Source organism: Cibotium barometz, chromosome 53 (assembly GCF_041138505.1).
Source record: "Cibotium barometz isolate CiBa-2024 chromosome 53, ASM4113850v1, whole genome shotgun sequence".
Taxonomy (NCBI): Eukaryota; Viridiplantae; Streptophyta; class Polypodiopsida; order Cyatheales; family Cibotiaceae; genus Cibotium; species Cibotium barometz.
The window spans coordinates 10,523,263-10,540,328 of NC_141098.1; the positions used below are offsets into that span (position 1 = coordinate 10,523,263).

The window sequence follows — 17,066 nt, forward strand, 5'->3', positions numbered from 1 at the left end:
TAAGGATTATACATGCAAAGCTAAATTGTTGGTCATAGAAATGGTTCTACTTGACATCATCTTGGAATGTGATTGGCTGGCCACTCTTGGTTCATTCACCATGAATATACAACAAGGTTTATTGACATTTATGCATGGTGAAAAGCTTGTTACCTTGAGGGGTTACTGTCAGTCAAATTTAGTAATGGTAAATGCCATGCCACTCTTAAGAGAGAAAATCTTTATATTACAACTTTGCAATGATAATGGCAATGAGGAAGCGTTGCCTAATGGTATGGTTAAACTTTTGGAAAAATACAAAGAGGTATTCAACATGCCAAAGTGCCTACCACCACCAAAAAGAATAGTAGATCATGCTATTGAGCTAGAGACAAATGTGAATGTTGTCACCAAATAAAGTTCAAGGATTGATTGATATGGGTTGGGTCAAGCCAAGCTTCACCTGCTCTACTTGTGAAGAATAAGGCTGGTCACATGTGTATGGATTTTAGGGATGTGGACAAGATTATGGTTAACAACCGTTACCCTATTCCAATGATAGATGCTCTCCTTGATAAATTTACAGATGTGAACAATATTACACTTAATAACCATTGCCCTATTCCCAAGGATAGATTATCTCTTTGATGAACTCAAAAGCGCATGCTTCTTTTCAAAGATTAACTGATCGAGCTACCATCAAAGAGAATGATGGAAGGGCATAAAATCAAAATGGTATTTAGGATATTGAGAGATGCATATTTCACTATATGATGATGCAATTTGGTTTATGCAATCTCTACCTTCCAAGCATCAATGAATGAGATTCTTAAGTCCTGACTATTCAAATTGGCATTTAGGATATTAAGAGATGTATATTTCACTATATGATGATGCCCTTTGGTTTATGCAATCTCTACCTTCCAAGCATCAATGAATGAGATTCTTAAGTCCTAACTATTCAAATTGGTGTTGGTCTTCTTCGATGGCATATTGATATATAGCAAAAGTGAAGAAGATCATGTGAAGCATGTGCATGAGTTGTTGGAGGCATTGAGGGCCAATCAATTGTATGACAAAGAGAGCAAATGCACATTTATGGTGCAAGAGGTAAGAGTACCATTGGGCATATTGTTGGCAATTGAAGGTATTAGGGTGGATCCTAAGAAAGTTGAGTGCATCAAGAATTGGCCCAATACCATCTAGCACCACACAATTGAGAGGATTTTTGGGTCACTCATCTTTTTATCAAAGGTCTATTAAGAGATATGCTCAAATTGCAACCCCATTGACGGGATAAGTTGAAGAGGGAGTCATTCTTTTGGGATGAAACAAGCAAGAGATTTGAAGAAGAACTCAAAACAATGCTTACTTCAGTCCCTATTCTCAAATGCTCAGACTTTTCCAAGCCTTTTACCACAAGGGTGGATGCATGTGTTGAAAGAACGGTAGAGGGGGAGGAGACACACACACAGGAGCAAACCCTAATGTATATTACAAACCCTAACCATAGAGGGAAGCCATCTCCTCTCACACACAAAGCATAATGCATTAATCCATAATCCACACAACACACAATGAGTTGTGTCCACACTCATCTAACCCTAGCTAATGTCCACACACTATGACCAGCTGGACACGTGGTCATTTATGTCTCACACATGTTCCTACCTAATCTGCCAGCACATAGCATAGCTGGCTCACACCACTGACATCGAGCTTGAATCTCAACAGCCCCTCTCAAGCTCATGATGTACTGTCGATGAAGATGTAGATGAGCTTGGGATATCAAGACTCTCAACACTCCCCCTCAAGCTCATCCCATGTACTCCCAACATAGTCCGGAAGTACTCAAACTTCTCCCTGCTAAGTGGCTTTGTAAAGATGTCTGCCACCTGCTCATCAGTCTTCACATACTGAAGATCAACTGTACCATCCAGCACCTTCTCTCTGACAAAGTGATAATGGACCTCTATGTGTTTGGTCCTCGCATGAAACACTGGATTCTTTGCCAACTGTATACTACTCATGTTGTCACAATGAATGACAACTTTGCCATCAATAGGCTCACATAAATCTGCCAAGAGTCTTTAACCATATAGCCTCACAAGTAGCAATGGCTGCACCCCTGTATTCAGCCTCTGTACTGGATAAAGCAACTGTAGGTTGCTTCTTGCTACTCCAACTCACCACGGCACTTCCAAGTATAAAAGCATAACCACTAGTAGATCTCCTGTCACATGCGCTACCTGCCCAATCAGCATCTGTGTAGTCATGTATGTCCAAGCTTTTACCACTCTCATAAAGTAGACCATAATGTGCAGTGGTCTTCACATATCTCATGATGCGTCTCACTGCATCCAAATGAGGTTTTCTGGGACTCTGCATAAACTGGCTTACTAGCCCCACAGCATAACTCAAATCCGGGCGTGTGATAGTCATGTAAATGAGACTACCAACCATCTTCCTGTACATAGAAGGATCATCCAATTCCTCGCCATAATCAGCCCGCAACTTCACATTTTGCTCCAAAGGTGTACTCATAGGCTTACACCCTGTCATGCCATACTTTGCCAACATATCCAATGCATATTGGCGCTGTACTAACCAAGTACCTGCATGATCTTTGACCACTTCTATTCCAAGAAAGTATCTCAACTCACCAAGATCTTTCATGTCAAATTTCCCACTCAAAGCTTTCTTGACATGCATCACATCTGCACCATGATCACCTATGATAATCAAGTCATCCACATAGATTACGAGTAAAACAATCCCATGCTCTGTCTTCTTCACATAGAGTGAAGAATCTGCTGTAGAAATCTGAAAACCAAGTGAGATAAGATATCTGCTCATCTTATCACTCCAAGCACAAGGTGCTTGCTTTAGACCATACAATGCCTTTTTCAATCTGCATACGTGAGTGGGATATCTTGGGTGTACATACCCTTCTGGCTGTGCCATGTACACTTCCTCTTGTAGATCTCCATTTAGAAATGCATTCTTGACATCCATTTGATGCATTTCTCAACCATTAGCTGCAGCCATAGCAATGACTGCTCTCACTGTGCCCATCTTAGCCACTGGACTAAAGGTTTCATCATAGTCCAAACCTTGGGTCTGTGCATAACCCTTTGCTACCAATCTTGCTTTATGTCTCTCAATAGAACCATCACATTTGCACTTCACTTTGTAAACCCATTTACATCCAATAACATTTTTGTCCTTTGGTAATGCAACCAAATCCCATGTATCATTATGGACCAATGCGTCCATCTCAACATCCATTGCTTTCTCCCATACATGCTCTCCAATATATAGTATGTAGGTTCCACATGCTTCACCATAGATGTCATATATGCATAGTGCATGGCAAAATCTCGATATGTCAATCTGTCAACAGGATATCTGACTCTCTGGGATCTCCGCAATGCATGCGGGTCACTCTGAACACCTGTAACTCTAGCATGTGGTGGCACATATCTATCCTGCCTAGCACCAGGTGTGCGTAAAACAGGTATGCCAAGCTCCTCGTCCAAACTCTCGGAACTAGATTACTCATAACCTGTGATTCCAATTCCTTCGCCCTTCTTCTTTCCTTTATCCATAGCACTACTCCCAGTGCTCACACTCTCATGCCTCAAACGTCCTGACCATGGACGTACACTGCTACTCTCAGCCTCTGCTGCTGGCCCAGACATAGTAGTAGAACTAGAACTTGCTTGTGGCAAGTTCACAGGCACATCAGCTTCAAGTGACTCAATGACTCCCTCATCTTTTGCTTTGTACCAACTAGCAAGCTCATCAAACACCACATCTCGTGAGATGACCACTTGTCTAGTTTGTGGGTTATAACATTTGTATGCCTTTCGATCCTGTGCATATCCAATAAATACACATTTCTCTGCCTTAGGATCCAACTTCCTTCTTCTTTCATCAGGCACATGTACATAAGCTATGCATCCAAATACTTTGACGTGTCCAATATCTGGCCTGTAACCTGTAAGCCGCATCTCTGGCGTGCTTCCATGAATGGCTGCTGTAGGTGTTTTGTTCAGTATATACACTACAGTAGCACATGCTTCTGCCCAATAGTAATCTGGCATGCTCTTTTCATTGAGCATCGCCCTAGCCACTTCACATATGACTCTATTCTTTCTCTCAGCCACACCATTCTGCTGAGGTGTATACCTACAAGTCAATTGTCTTCTTATTCCATGCTTCCTCAAGAAATGCTCAAAAGCTTTTGAGGTGTATTCACCACCTCCATCTGTTCTCAAACATTTAATCCAACAGCCATATTGCTTTTCTGCAAAAGCTTTAAAATCCATGAAATTTTCCAACACTTCACTCTTCTTTTTGAGAAAGTATATCCATGTCATCCTGCTGAAATCATCTATGAATGTAACATAGTATAAACTGCCTTTGATAGATGGGTTTTGTGCAGGACCCCATACATCACTGTGTACTATCTCAAGTGGCATGTTACTCATATTTCCTTCTCTAGGAAACCTCAACCTTGCCTGCTTTCCAAACTGACAGGCTTCACAAACATGCCTATGTCCATCATATTTGAACCTAGGCAATCCACTGACAATGCCTCTTGTTTGCATGTTCTTTAATCTCTGTATATTGACATGTCCAATCCTCTTATGCCACATATCAATGTCCTGTACCACATTTTTACTTTTGGAGAACATGGCTGATTTTAGCTCAGGAATTCCAGCATCCAGCTTAAACAATCTGCCTTCTTTCTTGCCTTTAGCAATGACTCTACATCCATGTTTAAAATCTTCAACGAAGCATCCATGCTCGTTGAAACGAACCTGTAATCCCTGTTCCACCATTTGACCAACTGAGGCCAAGCTCTTTGTGATAGAAGGCACGTATCACATCTGACATAGACTTTGTTTGACCATTATGCATGACCAATGGTACACTTCCAACATGTGTAATGACATGCTGGGTATCATCACCTGTTTCCACATAGCCTTTCACTTCCATAGGCTTCATATGCTCAAACCATTCACCATGACATGTCATATGGTTTGATGCTCCTGAGTCCATATACCATGTGTCATCATTCTCAGCATTTGTCATCATAGAACCCACAACATGCTTCATGGCAAACAAATGATTTGCAGTGCCATCATTACTGCTTGATGCATAGTTTCCACCATGTTATGCATAATTTCCACCATAATGACCACCACGTTGTGCTCTACCCCCTCTCAAATCATTCTGTTTGCGGAAACAATCTCTCACCATATGTCCAAATTCGCCACAGTAATGGCATTCCACATCTTGCATAGAATTTTGTTGGCCTTGCCAACGTCCTCGACCACGGGGGTTACCTCTGCCTCTCTGAGGTGCATATCCACCACGACCACCTCGAGCACCATATGAAGGCTGAAAATTCTGCTGTGATGACCTATCCTGCCATCCACGACCATTACCACCACGTCCACGTGATACGAATCTCCCCCTGCCTCTAAAGCCTCTCTGCGAGTAGAAAGCCTGATTTCTGCCATCATCATGGCTAGTAGATGCATCCAGAAATGAATCACTGAGCTTGATTTCCTCAACCAACAAGAGTGAAACCAACTCATCGAAGTCGCGTAAACCTGTACTCCTCACTGAGATAGATGTATCAAAAGATTTGTATTCCTTGCCAAGACCACGCAAGGTAATATCCACCAAATCATCATTAGGCATGGGGGCATTTATTGTGGCCAATGCATCTACAAACTTCTTGATTTCTTGCACATAATCATGTATGCTCCTTTTATTCCTTTTCACATTGTGTATCTACTGTCGCAACTGAGACTTGCGAGCACTCGTATCTGTATCAAACATTTTGACCAAAGTATCACATGCATCTTTGGGATTCTCAGCATCCTGTATGTGTATGAGCATAGCATCAGAAATACATATAGACAAATAATGCAGCACTTTGAATGCTCTTTCTGACCATTGCTTATGAGCAATAAGCTGCTGCTATGTAGGTTGTCGAGGTAGCTCAGGCTCTGGCTCAGCACCTGTAATGAGATTCCAAAATCCTTTTCCTTTCGAGAAACTCTTTATCCTGTACTTCCATGCCTGGAAGTTCTTCCTATCCAGCTTTTCACCAACAATCTGTACTGGATTATCCGACATGTTTACTCAATGAAAAACACCTTCCGCACACTTTAAATCTGTAAATGAGCCTTCCTCAGCTCAACCACACTCCAATGAATGTCCAGATACTCCAAGGTAGCCAACAAACTCCAAATTTGATATAGAAAATCAACCTGTATGCATCCAAGATGAACTGTCTCACGCAGTCCGAGAAAGCCTGTTTTGATGCGCTTCCACGGCTCCAAATCACAATGTAGTGGTGCAATCAAGTATGGGCAACTTGCATTGACACCTAAACAACCTCAATGTTTAATATCAACACCATCTGACATGTGTACATATCAATTTTTGAAAACCCCTTGCTCTGTTTTGGAAAAAACCAAAAAAACCAGTAGTAATTTGGCTCTAATTTCTTCAATCTTTGTCCAAATTGAGCAACCAGGCATTCATTAGCTTAGCAATAGTGTCCATCAAGTCCATGTAAGAGGAATTTGTCCAATTGTTTAAGACCAAGGATTAATTGCTTAATTAAAATTGCTCTGTTTCTCTGCAACCACCAGGATAGCCTGTTTAATCAGCTCATTCCTAGCTCAATTAGGCATAATTCATCAATCCAATCACATAGCCCTCTTCTCCAAAGTGTAAAGCAACCAATTGCTAAAGCAATTGTGAAATGTATCAAGCACCAAGGTGAAATTTGATCCTCCACTTTGCAAAATAGTTAAAATTTCCTCTATTTCTGCTGTCCAGTCAGCGCCGCCTGCATTTGAGGGATTTAGGAGAGTTTGTGTTGACAATTGATGATGGTAATGAGTGCCCAAGACACCTAGGTATGTGTGCAACCAATCAATGGTTGGATTTTAGCCAAAATCACACTCCAAATGCATCAATTTCCGACTTGCTTTTCTCTGTTTTGTGAGAGCTCAAAAACCATAGTTTTTCACTCAATCAAATGCATGTAACTTGCTCCAAAATCACAATAGGGCTTGCATAGGAGTTGCCATTACATCTCTCATTGTCAGATACATGTTTGCTTTGCCAGATTTACATGTATTTCCACCATACATCAATGCTTTCAAGCTTTAATGGAAAGCTTCCAAAAACCAGAATTTTTCTTTGCTTTGATTTGCTCTAACTTGCTTTGCTTTTGCCTGTATCACCTGCAATCCACTCAAGGATGTTTAGAAGACCTTACCCGGTAGGCCAAGCTCTCAGATCTGATAAGAATCGGTGTGCTCCAAGCTTCACAGCTCCAATGGCAAGCTTCACAGCTTCTCTTCACAGCTTCTTCTCCCTCTTCACTCACTCACTCATAAACCCTAATAAACAGCACAAGGCTCTGATACCATGTTGAAAGAATGGTAGAGGGGGAGGAGACACACACACAGGAGAAAACCCTAATGTATATTACAAACCCTAACCATAGAGGGAAGCCATCTCCTCTCACACACAAAGCATAATGCACTAATCCATAATCCACACAACACACAATGAGTTGTGTCCACACTCATCTAACCCTAGCTAATGTCCACACACTATGACGAGCTGGACACGCGGTCATTTATGTCTCACACATGTTCCTACCTAATCTGCCGGCACATAGCATAGCTGGCTCACACCACTGACATCGAGCTTGAATCTCAACAGCATGTGGAAGAGGGATTGGGACCATGTTTATATCAAGATCATAAGGTAAATCTAAGTGACAAGGAGATGGAGATGCATGTGTATGATCCAGAAATGATATTATTATCTTTATAGGAGTAAGTTCTATATTCATGTATATGATCAACAAATGATAGCCATTTGCATACAATTAAGAAATGATATCATTATCTTTATGGGAGTAAGTTCTATGTTTGAAGTGATCATCAAGTACTCAAATATTTCTTGTCACTCTCACCCAAGCAAAGGAGATGGTTTATTAAGAGATATGCATAAATTGCAGCCCCATTGAAGTGATCATCAAGTACTCAAATATTTCTTGTCACTCTCACCCAAGCAAAAGAGATGGTTTATTAAGAGATATGCATAAATTGCAGCCCCATTGAACGGAGAAGTCGGGAGTCATTCTTTTGGGATGCAATGGCAAAAACAAGAATTTTGAAAAGCTCAAAAGAATGCTTACTTGAATCCCTATTCTTGTATGTCTGGAATTTTCCAAGCCTTTTACCATAAGAGTAGATGTGGAAGAGGACCATTTTTATATCAAGATCATGGGGTAATTGCTTTTGAGAGTCGAAAGCAATTACCATAAGAGTAGATGTGGAAGAGGACCATTTTTATATCAAGATCATGGGGTAATTGCTTTTGAGAGTCGAAAGCTAATTGACAAGGAGATGGAGATCCATGTATATGATCAAGAAATGATAGCCATTTTGCATGCAATTAAGAAATGGCATCATTATCTTTACGGGAATAAGTTCTATGTTCGAAGTGATCATTGAGTACTTAAATATTTATTGTCACAACCCACACTCTCACCCAAGCAAAGGAGATGGTTGGCTACTCTCCAAACCTATGGGGAAAGACAATGTGGTTGCCGATTCATTATCAAGAATGTAGGTATTTTCATTGGTAGACATATTGGTAGACATATTGGTATTTTCATTGGTAGACATATTGAAAGTGCATAGTGATTGGATTAGGGACATACAAGAGGAGTATTTGTTGGATGAGGATTCAACTCATATAATGTAGAAATTATAGCATAGCGATTGGATTAGGGACATACAAGAGGAGTATTTGTTGGATGAGGATTCAACTCATATGATGTAGAAATTATAGCAAGGTACATGTGAAGAATTGTCTCATTTTTATATAAAAAATGGTCTAAGGCCAAATAATTAGCATGGGAATAGTCTCATTTGTAGCTACAAGCCACTATTAGGCTGCTCGAGGAGGTAGGTTTCGGGAAAAGACAGGTTCATCTTAGCCTAGAACGTGTTAAATCTTGAAATCTCGGCAACAATTGAGGTTTAGTTAAAGTGTGAAGAAAAGACTTGTTCGAAGTTACAAATTCGTCTTCAGTCCATGGGGGTAAGAATCGAGGTAACGATCGATAAAAGTAATATAATTCTCTCGATTAACAAATATTCCTTAACAACATGGAAATATAATAAAAGTAATATAATTCTATGATAACAATAATATCCTTGAGAGTGTGGAAATTGCAAAACATGGTTGTCATGTCACTCATGTATGGCCCCTCTCTGATTGGTGGCGATGAGGCATGCAGCATTCAGATTATCAAAGGATATTTTGACGCGAAATGAGCGGCCACGTAGGTGGCAGCGACCGGGAGAGCCAGTCGGATATGCGGCATTGATGCCGGTAAGGGGTCATCCGAACCGGGCATAGGCGGTCCCGGTGAAATATCAACAACTGTAGCTACTCTTAACCAAAGGATAACGAAGCTGCTGTGCCAGGCGTTTCTCTTGCGATTCTTTTTGGGCGATCACTTGTGGTTCAAAATTTGAACCTCATCAGAAAAACAGAGTCGCCCACTTCAATCCTTTCGCCATAGCTATTAACTCAAAGCTTCATCACAGCCCACCTTCCTACATTTTTGCCCCCTTTATACCCACGCGGGCGCTGGATTATTTCGGGGTTTGTCAGTCACCTTGCTTATTTCAGATTATTGAGCCCTTGCATGGACTCGGAATGCGAGCGCACGTGATTGTCTGGGATTCCTGCACGTGACTTCGGACGCTGCCACGTATCCCCCCTTTGCTGTCATGACTATTGGAGCAGTCCTCCCGCAGCTCACTGCCAACTGTGCAATATGCTCAGGTTAGTGTATTTTCACATTTTAATGCAGTTTCTCTTGCTGCATAAGCTGCTTTGATTTTTAAATTTCAGAATTGCATGTCTGTTGTAGCAAGCAAATTGGGAAAGAATCCATCAAATGCAGAAGGAATCAAGTGGGATTCGCTCCCCTAATGCGTGTGTAATTCATGGGTGCACAATTTTGGTATTTTCAAGCCTGGATAAATGGCATATTCACGATATATACAATGGGTATGAGGGTTTTTATGTGCGAAAGACCTTGCATATCTGGTAATTAAGGGTATTTATTTTAGGGGAAGCGTCTATAAAACTTTCAAATTATTACTTATACAAGGGTATTTTAGATGCGGTCATGCATTTAGATGCAGGTGGCGCCCCTAATTGTCCTTAGTGAACACCCTGGAAAAGGGATCAATGCCTATATAGAAATGTGCTTACAGTAGCTCCATCATATGTGAATTGAAGCAGGTAAATAGGGAAACCTCCCCACAGCCCTGTGATATTTTCAGGAAGCAAAAGCATGCACTAAGGTGATTTTTAAAATCTTCAAATCAAGAATGTATTCTTTGGTGAAGGAGTAGGGAACTGCCTGCCCTCAGCAGGTGGACCCGCATGTAGATACAAATTGTGAGGTGGTAACTACACCCTTGTTAGGCCATGTGTGATTGGCCATGTGTGATTGGAATTGGGTCAAGTGGGGAGGGAGCATGTCTATTTATAGGCTCAAATCCCCTGACCGTGGGCAGGTTGGCTGGTTCCATGCAGATCATGAGCTGGTTGGCTGGCAAATCATTAAAAGCCTTTTGTACATGGGCGCCCAGCTGCTAGCTTGTCTAGACCTTGATTGCTTGGAACTTATTCGGCCTGCGTAACTGCTGCACTTGTCTGGCGCCCATGCCGTGTCCAACCTGTTTGTGGCCTGCCCATGGTGCCAACTTGCCCGACCTTTCCTATGCTTGGCACAGCCCGCCCTTGATGGGGGCTGCCGGATGGAGATTCTCCCCTTTAGGTCCACCACATCAGCTGTACTTAGTTGTATGGTATCCTTAACGTGTGCCACACACAAGAACTGATATATTAGAAAGTCTCACCCAAGTTATTGAAGTTTTGAGCACCAAACGACCACTTTGTGCCGGGCTTTTAAGCGAACATTCCAGCCTTGTCTTGTCAACACTAACTTTTTTTTTTTTTTTCCGGGAAAAGGATCCTTCTATTAGTTATATGCAAAACCGGCCAATAAGCTGAATTACAAACATAGAACCTCTAAAAGAGGGCTAACACAGGGGAGGATAGGCCCCTCCATGGCTGGCCGCTCTCGGAGGGAACTACCTTATACAAAGAGGGGGGGGAGCCAAACCGGTGGCTTGTAGAGAGCCAAGTGAGGTCTCTGGCACTGTCAGAGAGGAAGGGACCCTGCTACCATGTGTGCAGGAAGGCCTCTCGACATTTCCGAATGCGGTCCGACCTCCCTATAGTTTCCCCCACTGGCCACGGAGGATATGAATTCTATTTGTCCATATGGCAGGGATGGACTCCCATGGGGGGGTGGTGGTGAGGGTGCCCTCGATGGTCTCATTGCATCATGCCTGTCAAATGTGCCATGCTACTATGCTGCTGATGATCTCCCATCTCTGGCAAGTGCGAGGGGACCAAGCCACCACTGGAGAGTTGTGGGTGGGGATAGACTCTATCCTGCTATGTGTAATCCTGATGCTGTCTCCTTATAGTGGAGGGCGGGCCCTGACTTTGTCACCCAAGCGACCTCGCCCAGGTGATCGTATGGGAGGCAGGCCGAGAGGTGGTTAATAGTCGAAGAATCCTCTATCAGACCTGCAATACTTTGGGGCAGTCCCAACTGCAATGTCGTTGTGCGACTCCTGCGGGTGGCTGCATCTCATGTGTTGCATTGGATAACCACCAATGGCAGCGTGCCAACTGCTTAACTCCTATGAGCAACGTGCTAGAGCAACAGAGTGACCATTCGAGGTCAGCAGCCATCTCACAGTTGCTTCTTGGAAGCGGTGAGATGGTCCTTGAAGGCCCAGTGATCTGCTAAAGTGGGAGTAGCGTCAATCTTATGCATCTATATCCGCCATCCTAGTTTCGCCGAGTAGTGAAAAAAGGGGGTGGAAGGGCTCTCAGGGCTAAAGGGGTGTGTCCACTCCCACTCATCGGGGTCCCATTGGATCTGTGTCAAGGGTCGGCTCTCCCAGAGCTAGAGCCTCTAGGATCTGTCTTGAGTTACCTACAATGGATGGGGATCAATGTGCGAGGAGTGCTCATGGAAGCCGATGATCTAGGTCCTTTGAAGTGAGTCACTATGACTACACCAGCATATCTTGATACAGAGTTCTACACCCACTATTGGGCACTGATGACGTTAGTGGGGATGTCGTAGTATATCTAGTCCATACTATGCATAAGTTATAACGGAGTTGATAGTTATATAGTCTTGTGGGTCGACTACCATGAGTATATAACATGCACGTTCCTGAAAGGTGAATTTGGGCATGTTCCTGGATTCATCTAGGTATATATACACAAACACGCACTAGTATGCGGTTTCCAGTAGCAGGTACTAACACCATAGTGACAGGGGGACGGCGGGACGGCCACGTGGGACGTGGGAACGCCGTCCCGATTAACTTCAGGCGCGGGACGGAGGCGGGACGGAGGGGACGTGGCAAGGGGACGGCCGTCCCCGTCGGAGGGGACGGCGGGACGTTGTCAGCCGGGGACGGGGACGCCTGCAACGGCGCAACGGCTACAGAAAAGTAGCCGTTTTTTTTCGGGCAACGGCTACTAGCCGTTGGCGGCTGGCCGTTTGAGGCTGGCCGTTTGAGAGAGAGAGAGAGAGAGAGAGAGAGAGAGCTGCCATATGCTATATAATGGGCTTATGCTACTCCTCTTCTACTCATTGCTCAAGCCTTCCATGAATGATGATGTACCTCTAGGCTCTCCACCATCTCCCTCTCCTACTCAATCTTTCCTCTCCACTATCTCCCTCTCCTACTCCACCACCTTCCTCTCCACCCTCTCCTACTCCACCACCTTCCTCTCCACCCTCTCCTACTAGACTACTTCAATCTTCCCTCTACCTCTTCTCCTACTCTACCCTCTAAGCTCTCTCCACCCTCTTCTACTAGACTACTTCAATCTTCCCTCTACCTCTTCTCCTACTCTACCCTCTAAGCTCTCTCCACCCTCTTCTACTAGACTACTACTAAGTTACTAACTATTCATGGCATCCTCTTCTCGTGCGGGCGGTAGGAGTAGAATGGATGGGTGGTCATGGTGGGATGAGGTCAACTTCGAGCCTCCTACTCATGCGGGGGGTGCACGTCCATGGACATGCAAGCTTTGCCCATATAAGCGTGTGGGTGGGGCCAATAGGGTGAGGGCCCATTTGTTGCATGAGCCCGGTCATGAGGTGAAATTTTGTGAGCGGGTCACACCGGAGATAAGAAAGGAGCTTCTTGCAAAGCTTGCCGCCCATCAAGCTTTGAATGCAAGCCAAAGGGTGCGTGGAGTGGATCCCAACACTTATGTCACTCCAACCCAAACATCAGGTTCTACATCGGGTGGTGGTGCATCTTCATCTACCCCTCTACCACGTCCTCCTCGTGGCACTACTCGTGGCTTCACACAAGCCGCCTTCTCAATGCCGCAACCTAGTCCACCCTCTCTCTCTCGTCGGCAAAGTACTCTTGAGGGGAGTTGGGATCCCAAAAAGAAGGAGGAGGTTGATGCCGCGGTGGCCCGCTTCTTTTTTCATGACCACATTGCTTTTCGTGTGGCACGGTACGTATTTCACTCACATGATTTCATCATCATGTCTCACGAGTCTTGATTCACGGATCACCATTTTGCCATTCTAATTACTTGCCCTCTTTTTTTTGAAATGATAAATAGGTCCGACTACTTCAAAACGATGGTGAAGAAGATTGGCGAGTACGGTCCTCACTACACACCTCCATCCTCCGAAACCTTGCGGACCACTATGCTTGACAAGGAGAAACGCCTTGTTGAGCAAGCGGCGGCAAACACAAAGAGACAATGGGCTCGCAATGGAGTCTCTTTGATTGCAGACGGATGGAGTGACACACGGAAAAGGTCTATCCATGGCCTTGTGGCATACTCACGGGGGGAGATGTACTTTGTCTCCTCACATGATGCTTCAGGGACGGGAAAGAGTGCGGATGTACTTGCTGCTGAGTGGAGTAGTGCTGTCGAGATTATCGGCCCCGAATGTGTGATCGGTTTCGTCACGGATGGTGAGGCGACAAATAGGGCAGCGGGAGCTATTCTTGAGAGTATGTATCCTCAAATCACCGTCTCTTTTTGCATGGCACATTGTCTCAATAATCTTTTGAAAGATATTGGGAAATTGTCATGGATTGAATCGGTGATTGATGATGCATGTGCAATTGTGACCTTCATCAACAATCACACATACCTTCGATCCGAGTTTGGGAAGAGGTCCACAAAGGTCCTTCTCAAGTACTCGGACACTCGCTTTGCATACAACTTTCTTATGTTGCATCGCTTGAAGGATTGTCAGGGTGCCGTGCGGCAACTATTCATCAGTGATGAGTTTTGCTCCTCATCTTTTGCACGTACACAGGTAGGGATTTCATGCAAGAAAAAGGTCGACGATGCTGATTTTTGGGAGGACCTCAAGCGCACTGACGCCATGGTGCATCCCATTGTCCACTTGCTCAGGATTGTTGATGCTATGCAGCCATGCATCGGCAAAGTATATGAAGCCATGGACCAGATGATAGAGAGTCTTGAGAAGCTTGAGCCAGACGTAGATAGATATGAGGAGATCCACTCGCTTTGTGTGGCGAGATGGAGCTCATATTCCTCTCCTTTACATGCAGCTGCTTTTATGGTGGACCCAGAATTTCAGGGAAAAGGGCAGGAGGGTGATAAAGAGGTGAGCAACGGTTGGAGACTCATCTTGGATCGCCTCACGCCGGATGCAGAAATCAGGCGCAAAATTAGAGACCAGCTCTCTAATTACAGGGCATTTCAAGGCTCATATGGATGTGCAGATGCGCAGCAGGACAGATTCAAGGTTGGTGCAGCATTATGGTGGGAGGACTTCGGATCAGATGGACCAGAGCTACAACAGTTGGCGATCCGGATCTTGAGCCAGTCCGTTAGCTCTTCTTGCCTAGAGCAATTATGGTCCTCCTACAGCCACATTTCATCAAAGAAAAGAAATCGGCTTGGGGTGGAAAGAGCTAATGATCTTGTCTTCATTAGCGCAAACTTGCGCATGCTTGGCAAGAGTGCAAGATGCAATGCCGATACTTTTACACAGTGGGAGATGGAACAGGAGGAGGCAGCTACAACTATTGCACAGGAGGGTGGGACAGATGGTTCTCATCATGAGCCTTCATCGGATGACACAAACCCCATCCACACTTCACGCACTCATGATCATGAGGCTAGCACCTCTCTTATTGGGAGCGCAGAGTATGAGAGCGAGTGACTTATATTTTGTATCGCCTAGGCCCGCGAGTGACTTATATTTTGTATCGCCTAGGCCCCAACATCTTTTGAGTATATCTATTTAATGTTATCAACTTTAAAGTCTTTCTTTTCCGACTTTGCAAGTCTTGACTCTTGACTCTTGCACCTCGTAGCGTAATTTAATTTTAAATGTAATGTGTATCATGATTCATAACTTTTGGAGTTAGAAAGCTTGTTGTTATTGATTGATTAATCTTGATTCTTTACTCCTCTAAAATTAACAATTTTGAGTGCCGTCCCCACCCCCCGTCCCCGTTCCCTACCTTTAGCCGTCCCCGTCCCCGTCCCCCGTCCCCGTCCCCGTCCCCTGGTAACTATGACTAACACAGGTAAACAGGGAGTCAGTTCACAACCAATACATCTGGTGCAGCAGGTACTATTGCAAGTACAGCAGGTAAAGTAGGTTTTCCAACAGCTGATAACCCTTCTGTATATGCAGTACTTGCTGAAACCCTGCCATACCTGCAAGTACACCAGGTACACAAGGTGCTGTCAGGTACAATAGGTACAGAAGGTGCGGCTGTATGGCAGCAATGGGAACTCTACAGTACATACCCATTTTGTAGACTTGTTTTTGCAGGGAAAGATGCGCTTTCACAAAAATTCCGAGAGAGAGAGAGAGAGAGAGAGAGAGAGAGAGAGAGAGGGGTTGGTGGGTTAGAGATGGAAAGGGGGTCCACTCACCTTGTGCCATATGGCATAGCCCACCAACTTTAATGGTGGGCACCTCCTTTTAGTGCCCACGCACTAATGTGGGTTTTGCATGGTCAAAAGGGCGCCCAAAGGTTGGGCTGCCTATACATGGGTCCTTTGGGCCTCGGGCAGCTCCTGGTGGCCGGTGCCCAACTTTAATGTATGTGAATAGCGAAGGTTATAAAACCTTAAGAAAAATAAACAAGGGTTTAAATGAATACTTACCACCTGTTCACATGCCACAAACCATGTCAAAATACAAAGCACTTGCACGGTTCATGGGTGGGCGTCCCTTGCCCTTGAATTGGACACATCAGAGTAGGTAGTCACATGAAAACAAGTCATGCGAAATCAGCTTCAAGAAAGCAGAGATGCGTGCACATGCGGAAGCTCTGGGAGTCTTCTTTCAGCCCTAAACACCATCCTGGAACATGCTTGATGCAAAACACATACAGAAGATAGAGAGAAGAGAGAGCGAGAGCTGAGTATTCAGTATATTTATAATGTACATAAAGGAAGTACAAGTCTTGCAGCCATAGGTTGTCTTGAAAAGGTAGAAAATACCTATTCTAATGCTAATTTATGACCCAGTCCATGTAGGAGTGAATGATCTAAACAATGAGCACACAATGCCTTAAATAGGCATTGGGTATTTCCTAGTGGATTGGACGGCTGCTGTCGGCTAGGTCTTGGACAAAATCATGACACTTTGCTACAGCCGGCTGGTCTTGTTCCGTTTCATGCGCTAGCCGACAGCCTCCTTTGTCCTCCATCCTTCCCTGCCCATACGAGTAACATATGCTCCCAAATCTGGTTTTGATCTGGTTCTTTATCTTGTTGCCCCTACATGATTAGTCTTGGGATCAGTCTGCACATGAGATCCCCCTTTGTTAAACTTGATGATGGGATTCCAATTTCTTTTCTTGGGTGAGTGTCATCATCACATT

The 17,066-nt window shown here is 44.2% G+C and overlaps 2 protein-coding genes across 3 annotated transcripts in view; both read left to right on the plus strand.

The window, feature by feature from the left end:
• The first annotated feature begins 9,482 nt into the window (after positions 1-9,482).
• Positions 9,483-17,066, plus strand: part of LOC147608274 (sodium-dependent phosphate transport protein 1, chloroplastic-like) — a 29,078-nt gene continuing 21,494 nt past the window's right edge. Inside the window, exon 1 of one of the 2 annotated variants that reach the window (XM_086788931.1) lies at positions 9,483-9,888. Coding sequence is in view for 1 of the 2 variants with exons in the window: in XM_086788932.1 (XP_086645058.1) it covers positions 9,834-9,888 (55 nt within the window). In the remaining variant the exon portion in view is untranslated. The remainder of the gene's footprint in view (positions 9,889-17,066) is intronic. The other variant, XM_086788932.1, reaches the window with a different exon arrangement.
• On the plus strand, positions 13,683-15,522 carry LOC147608275 (uncharacterized). The gene has a single exon (XM_086788933.1). The coding sequence runs from the start codon at positions 13,787-13,789 to the stop codon at positions 15,383-15,385; it is 1,599 nt and encodes a 532-aa protein (XP_086645059.1). The 5' UTR covers positions 13,683-13,786; the 3' UTR covers positions 15,386-15,522.

Bases quoted from the DNA above. Each gene is read 5' to 3' on its own strand.
- LOC147608275 (XM_086788933.1), top strand. From the start codon at position 13,787: ATGATAAATAGGTCCGACTACTTCAAAACGATGGTGAAGAAGATTGGC.